We start from the raw sequence: 7,889 nt of genomic DNA on the forward strand, positions 1-7,889 counted from the left end.
TATAAAGCAAACTTTACGGGGATTCCCCGGTCGTTAAATAGTTGATCTATGTTTAGATCGCATTCCAGAAAGAAAATGTGAGCGAGCAATAAAACGATATATAATATCCTTTTCATAAAGAGATACTTGCTAAATTCTTTCCTGTATTGAATATCTATTAAACATTTGTATCCTCGAAGAGTATAGAATAAATTAGTTCTATTTGAACATTCAAGCCGAAGTGACCTACATGAGAAGTAACCTACAAGAAAGTTTTTTGTTTTGGCTATTTTCTGTAGTTTTGAATTCTTTGCGTTTTGTTACCAGACTTCAAAATAATATTATACTTTAGGTTGCTGTCTTACAAGATATGATGAATAGAATATATAGAGATATAGTGTAAATTGCAATAAAAAACTCAATTTGGTGAAAGTGGCGATAACGGGCAGTGAAGGGTGTGGTGTACATGTGTATATACGAGTACGCAACTTTATATATTCCATTGGAGGAATCAGTTCAGCCACAGGATTAAGGTAGAAAAAATATTTACTCATTTGGTACATGGATGTTCGTATGCATATTTTGCTTTATTTCAAACGCTTACTATAGTTCTCTTAGGTTATTTAAAATGGCTAAGAGTATACAAGTAGAAGAATATATTTCGATTAATTATAACAAAAGCAATATATTAGGCACTAATTATATAGAGGATGACACTGTACGTGCATTTCATAATATTCTCTTACAAAATACATCATATCGCCCTCGTGATCTTGATTTTGTTCAATGCCCAGAGCTAATCGAGCCATTGGGGCAAAACGAAACACATTTGCAAATTTTATATCGGGGAGATTTGGGGGTTATAGGACATTGGGTGTGTATTTATTACGACACAAAAATCTTACGGGTATATGATAGTTCGCAATATAAAAATTTTTCGCCTTTACAAGAGGCATTTATTTCAAATTTGTTCCCTTTTCATCCACCTATACAATATGTAGATGTACAACGGCAAAATAATAACTTTGATTGTGGTGTCTTCGCAGTTGCTTATGCAACTAGCATTGCACTAAATAGGAATCCCGCTTCAGAGAATTATTTAATACCTGAAATGCGGCGTCACCTGCTGGCCATGTTACATAATAGTTACTTGTCTCGTTTTCCATCAGCCTATCGGCGCCCAAGAGGACAAAAACAAAAGAACATCTTTCCGTCGATAGTGAGTCTTAAGAGACTGAAGGAAAAACATAGCGCACCGGCGTTAACATCTTCCCCTGTTGTCAACTCTGCGGATTTAAAGGAGGGAAATCAGTCGAGTAATAAAAGTGTAGTTAAGTCACGCAAAGACCATAATACATTTCAGAGAAAGGAAAACAACTTGAAACGTAAACGGATGTCGAGGACCAGGAAAGATTTTGCGGACAAAGAAAGGGAGAAGGATCAAATACGCAAACGCAGTATTCGGTTAACACGTTATCGCAAACAGGAATTACTGAGAGATAGGACTGCGCGTAGGATCGCCCGATCACAAACAAATTATCATGAAAATGAGAGAAATCGGGATAGCCAAACGAAACGCGAAATACGTAAACGGGTAAGTTACAGGATACTGGAACGGAATCGTGATGCACACGCACATCGAGAGGCTCGAAAAATAGAAGAATTGAAGAGCAAAGAAAGGGCTCGTGATCGATCATCACGCCGCACCGTCCGGCTTGAGCAAGAAAATCGGAAGGAAGAAAGATTGCGTGATAAAATGGCGCGTAAAGTTAAACGGGATGTCAACAAAGTTAGGGAAATAGAAAAAACACGTGATTTGAAAGCTCGGCGTAAAATACGCGAGAATCCAGAAATTAAAGCCGCGGAGAAATGTCGCGATTTGGAAGCTAGACGTAAAGTTCGGCAGAACACAGCATTTAGAAAAAGAGAGCAAAATCGTGATAGAATTGCTCGGCAGAAAACTAGAAGGACTCTTATAGTTAGAGTTGCGGAGAAGGCCAGAGATGCCCTTTGCAGACAAAATGCTAGAAGGGATGTTGGAGTTAGGGCTGCTGAAAGAAATCGTGATTCAGTTGCACGGCAGAATGTTAGAAAGGACCCTAAAGTTAAGAATGAAGAAAGACGACATAATACAGTTGCCCGGGGAAATGCAAGGAAACGTGATAGAAGTAGTGAAAGAGATCGAGATATGATTGCACGGCGTGAGGCACGGCAAAATTTGGAGTCCAGAGAAAAAGAAAAGCTTCGTGATAGACGGGCACGCCGGAATGTACGTGAGGTTGTTGAAATAAGAGTACTGGAGAAAGAACGTGATTCTATAGCGCGACGTAGAATGCGAGAAAATGCAGAATATAGGAACAAAGAAAGGCATCGTGATAGATATGCACGGCGGAAAATTCGAATAGTTACAACTTATAGGACTTGGGAGAAAGTTCGCGATGCCCAAGCACGGTGTAAAGCTCGAAGCAGTGAAAGATATAGGCGGGAGGAGAAATTACGAGACAGAGAAGCACGAAAACGCATTCGAAGGATACGGATATATAGAACGAAAGAGCAAATTCGAGACACAGAAGCACGTCGAGAGGCTCGCAAACATTCCTCATTTAGAGACAATGAACGAAGGCGTGACAAGAGGCTGCGGCAAGTTGCACGACGGAATATAGAATACAGGAAAGTGGAACGGGAACGAGATTTAAAAGCACGACGGGGTGCCCGATCCGATCCTCAATATTTACTAAGAGAAATTTCTGTTGAAACGGTCCGGAAGCAACTGCATGCTACAGACTGGGAAACAGTAAGCAAGGTGTACGCAAAGAATGTTAAAGATGGATATACGCATGCCTGCCACTGCTGCGGTAGGTTATGGCCTATCAAATCGGTTAGGCGAATTTCAAAAGCATCGCTGATAGCTAAAAGAAAAGGTAATTTAAGCTTCACCGACGAATACATAGGAAGCATTTTCTCTCTCCACCCTGACGAGGATATCGGAATATTTTGCCGTACGTGTACCAAAAACATACTAGCGAATGAAATACCAAAGTTGGCTAGAGTGAACGGTCTAGTTTTCCCACCTATTCCCGATGTTTTGAAAGATTTAACTCCACTTGAGGAGAGACTTGTCTCACCGCGACACATTTTCTTGAAAATAGTACGGAAAGGCTCACGTCTTGGACACCAATATGCACTTTCCGGGAACGTTATAAATGTTCCCGTTGAAGTTGATACTATGGTGTCTATATTACCTCGAGCAAGTTCTGACAACCATATAATTACCGTAGAGTTGAAACGAAAAATGTGCTACAAGCACGGGCGGAAGGAGCTTATTAGACCTGACGAGGTTCGGCAAGCTGCTTCTTATCTTACCAACGGAAATTTCTTTCAAGATTTGGGAATAACATTAAACGATACGTGGAGCAATGATGTTCCAATGGAAGATATTTCTGAAGGAAGTGGAGAATGCACTTGCAATATAGATGATCGCCAGGAGGATGAGCTAGTCAATGCTGAGGGTGGCGAGACTATGTTAGATTTGGAGCACGATTATACTTTAGTAATGGCACCTGGAGAGGGAAAAACACCTTTATCCTTGATTTATGATGAAAACATGGAGGAATTGGGTTTCATCAAAATACACTGCGGCCAAAAAAGAATTTTTAAGGTGAAACTGTCTCATCTGGATATTATAAAATCAGAACTATCGAGGGAAGACCGCCGTGCCGTAAGGGCAGATTATTTGTTTACGGCATTAAAAAAACAACAATTAATAAGTATAAAAAATAATATATCCATTTGCCTTCGCAAGAAAATGCTCAAAGGAGCTCCTATTTTTGCGAGTAACATGTTAGATGCTGGGTTTGTCAGTAATCTTATTCAACATGATGATGGATATCGAGTCTTAAGTACAATAAGGAATTCACCATCACATTGGGAAGTAGAGAAGAAAAAGGTTCTTGCCATGATCCGACAATTTGGGGTACCTTCTTTATTCATCACCCTTTCCGCTGCTGAAACAAGATGGCCGGAATTACTGAAGATGCTAAAATTTACGGTAGATGGGGAAAATATTTCAGAAGAAGCTTTAAGGCTTCCTTATTTGGAGAAGGCTCGACTCATTCAATCAGATCCGTTTATTTGCGCAACATATTTTGAAATTAGATTTCAAGAGCTGCGTAAAACTTGGAATAGCTCTGCTGGCCCATTCGGTTCGTATAGAATAAATCATTACTACTATCGAATTGAATTTCAGCACAGAGGTTCCCCACATGCCCACATGATGCTATGGCTAGATAAAGCGCCTTCTTTTCAGGTAAACAATCCAACGTCTACATCCCAAATAGTAAAGTTTGTTGATCAAATAACCTCATGTAGCAGTTGTGAGATAGAGGAAGATCTTGTTGATTTACAAACTCATAAACACACGCATTCTTGTTATTCGAAACCAGGAAGACCTTGTCGTTTTGAAATACCGTTTTTTCCCATGGATAAGACTGAAGTACTATTCGAATTAGAAACTTCAGATTCTAGGGCGAAAAGTTACAAACAATTAGGTAACATTTTAAGAGAAAAATTAGAAAACATCCCAAGTGATGTGAATTCTTTCCAGGACTTTTTAACATTTGCTGGCGTCACCCGCGAACAATACATACTAGCCATAAGAAGTACGTTAAAACGACCGAAAATATATTTGAAACGGTCGCCGAGAGATGTATACATAAATCCTTACTCAAGGAAAATAATCCAATTGCATAAAGCCAACATGGATATTCAATTCATTTTGGATCCTTTTGCCTGTTCTTTATATATAGTTAATTATATAAACAAAGGCGATCGTTCTATATCTCGATTGTTGAGAGCAGCTGCTGAAGAAGCTAAGAAAGGCAATACTAGTGTCCAACAATCACTTCGCAGCATTTCTAATGTGTTTTTGAACGCATCTGAAATATCTGCACAAGAAGCAGTATATTCGCTGATAGGTTTGCCAACATCGAAAAGTAGTGAAATGGAAATTTTCATAAATACCAACCGGCCTGAAGCCCGAGTTCATTTGTTGAAAAGTATCAAGGATCTCAACGGCATGGATCCAAGAAGTGTAGACATCTTTCAAACAGGTTTGCTAGACCATTACATTAATCGACCAACCACACAATATTTTGAAAAAATGTGTTTAGCATTCTTCGCATCACATTATACATACGAGTATTCTAAAAGAATATGCAATAAAGGCAGAAAGGAGTTTTCAGATTACGAGGAAAACGCCGTAGACGATATGAGTGATAATAGCAATTGGATAAAATTAACCAATAATTTGGGGTATATACGTCGCCGCAGAAAAGCAAAAGTTATCCGATTCTGTCGCTTCAATCTTGCAGAAACTGGTGAAGACTTCTATCGCGAACAGCTTATGCTTTACTGCCCATGGCGCAATGAGTATGAAGACTTATTGAACCCGAGTGTTAACCTCCGTGCCAAATTTGAAGCTTGTTCATCAGTGATAAAGTCGGCAAGCTTTCCATTCAATCAACTGGGAGGGGACCGTGAATTTGATCTGCTTCTAGAAACAGTCCGAGAAGCAGACGAAGAAGCCAATCGGGCAGAATCTCATAACATTGGGCATCAGCCATTGAATGAGTTTGAATTCGACGAACAGATTGGAGATGTAATAGACGACTTAATTCCTGGAGGTAATCCGCGGGGAAATCAAAATGAATCTGTGGTAGAGTTTGTTAAGCAACCTTCATTTTTATCTACGGAAGAGTTTCAAGCAATGACTCGTTCACTAAATCTGGACCAGCGGGATTTTTTGCAGCATATAACATACTTCTTCAATACAGCTTCGGCTTCGACCCCTCCTATACACACATTTATAAGTGGAGGAGCAGGAGTAGGGAAAAGCATATTGATCAGAGCTATATACCAGAGTGTGTCTCATGTCTTCAACAGAGAAGCAGGTTCTAATCCAGATGATATTCGAATACTTCTTTGCGCACCAACTGGGAAAGCAGCTTTCGGTATTGGAGGTCAAACAATACACAGTGCATTTGCTTTACCTGTTTCTCAAGCGGGTTATTCAATGCCAAACTTGTCAGCAAGTGTAAGTAATACACTAGCTTGTAAGTTGGCTAAATTAAAACTCATTATTATAGATGAAATTTCTATGGTTGGGGCTCGGACATTTCACCAGATAAATCTAAGATTGCAGCAGATATTCTGTACACACGAATACTTCGGTGGTGTGTCAGTAATTGTTGTTGGGGATTTTCGGCAATTACCACCAGTTGGGGACAATTGGATTTTCCAACCCAATCATTCAAGGAATCCTTTAGCTAGTTTAGCAGGTTCACCATTATGGGAACTTTTCAAATTTTTCGAAATGAAAACTATTATGCGTCAAAGAAGTGATGCACCTTTTGCGATTGCCTTGAATAACATGGCCTCTGGGACAATGACAGATAATGATCTGCTTTTAATGAAGGCAAGGTGTTTCAAACAGGAAGACATTCCCCCCGGTGCCGTTCATTTGTTTCACAGCAATAAGCATACTTGTGCACATAACGAACTTGTTCTTGGGAAAATGAAAACAGAAGGTGCAACCGTTATTGCTCTAGATGAGGTGTTTGGTGAGCCGAACATTTCGGCTAAACACAAAGCTCTTCAAAATGTTGCGTTACTCCCAACATCTCAAACATATGGTCTACCACATAAGTTGTTACTAAAAGTAGATGCGCGTTATATGCTCACCGTCAATATTGACACATCGGATGGCTTGGTAAATGGTGCGGATGGAGTTCTGAGAGCGCTAGACTATGGAACCAATAAGCGCACGGGTGAACGTAGACCTCTTCGCATTTGGCTACAGTTTTCTGATGTTAAAATTGGTAAAACCAAAAGGGCTAATATTTCCCATTCCTCCCACATATTCGAAGCTAAGCTTCAAAAAAATTGGACTCCAATTGAGTACATTTCTTCAACGATTAAGAGATGGAAAGCATCGAATTTGCAAGTGCGACGAACACAATTTCCTGTTGTTGCGGCTGAAGCAATTACAATACATAAAAGCCAAGGGTCAACAATAGCTCAAGTAGCAGTACATTTGCCTGCAAATTGCCACCGAGCATTGATGTACGTTGCATCTTCAAGAGCTACTTCCTCGGAAGGTTTATTCATCATAAATGACAAAGAGTTTAAGTCTCCCGAGCCACCTTCACATTTAAGTCCTCTTTCAGTGGAAATGAAACGGCTAACTGAACAACCATTTGTATCCATGTTCAAATTCTTAAGAGAAGAAAGAAGTCCAACAATACGCCAAATACTATTTCACAATGTCCAGTCTTTAAGAAAACATCTTTCGGACATATCTGCTGATCCAGGAATAAACAAATCAGATATAGTAATGCTAGTGGAAACTTGGAGCTGAGCCACAGATTATTATATACTGGATGGATTTATTCAAATCGATAGAGTGGATGGACCTCATGCAACTGCATCAAATCGTGGCTATGGAGCAATTGTATGGGTGAAAGATAATATTTTAAATACTGGTCGACTTATGCAAGAATCAATTAAACATTTTATTCATAATTCCGAAAATCAGGGTCATTGTGAAGGAGTCATGTTTGTAATGGATAATATCCAATTGGTAGCTATTTACCGTTCTCCTCACTACTCCTTAAATTCCTTTTTTGCTACTCTTCAGAAGGAATTATTCTCAGCTGGAAAACCTCAAACTAAACCAATCATAGTTTGTGGTGACTTTAATGAAAATTTCATTAGTGGAAAAGAAACCGCTATCGAAGCATATTTCGCGAGCAATGGTTTAAGACCCATGATTCAGAATATACCCACCACTAGAGGACATACTCAAATAGACAACATTTTTTCGAACATTTCAGTTGATGCGGGTGTGTATGAAA

The 7,889-nt window shown here is 39.4% G+C and overlaps 1 protein-coding gene across 1 annotated transcript; it reads left to right on the forward strand.

Annotated features, from left to right (window-relative positions):
• The first annotated feature begins 607 nt into the window (after positions 1-607).
• Positions 608-7,393, forward strand: LOC119656967. The gene has a single exon (XM_038063726.1). It carries the CDS (start codon positions 608-610, stop codon positions 7,391-7,393), a length of 6,786 nt encoding a protein of 2,261 aa, XP_037919654.1.
• The last annotated feature ends 496 nt before the right edge of the window (positions 7,394-7,889 follow it).

The sequence above is a fragment of the Hermetia illucens genome, chromosome 1 (assembly GCF_905115235.1).
Source record: "Hermetia illucens chromosome 1, iHerIll2.2.curated.20191125, whole genome shotgun sequence".
NCBI lineage: Eukaryota > Metazoa > Arthropoda > Insecta > Diptera > Stratiomyidae > Hermetia > Hermetia illucens.

Bases quoted from the DNA above. Each gene is read 5' to 3' on its own strand.
- LOC119656967 (XM_038063726.1), top strand. From the start codon at position 608: ATGGCTAAGAGTATACAAGTAGAAGAATATATTTCGATTAATTATAAC.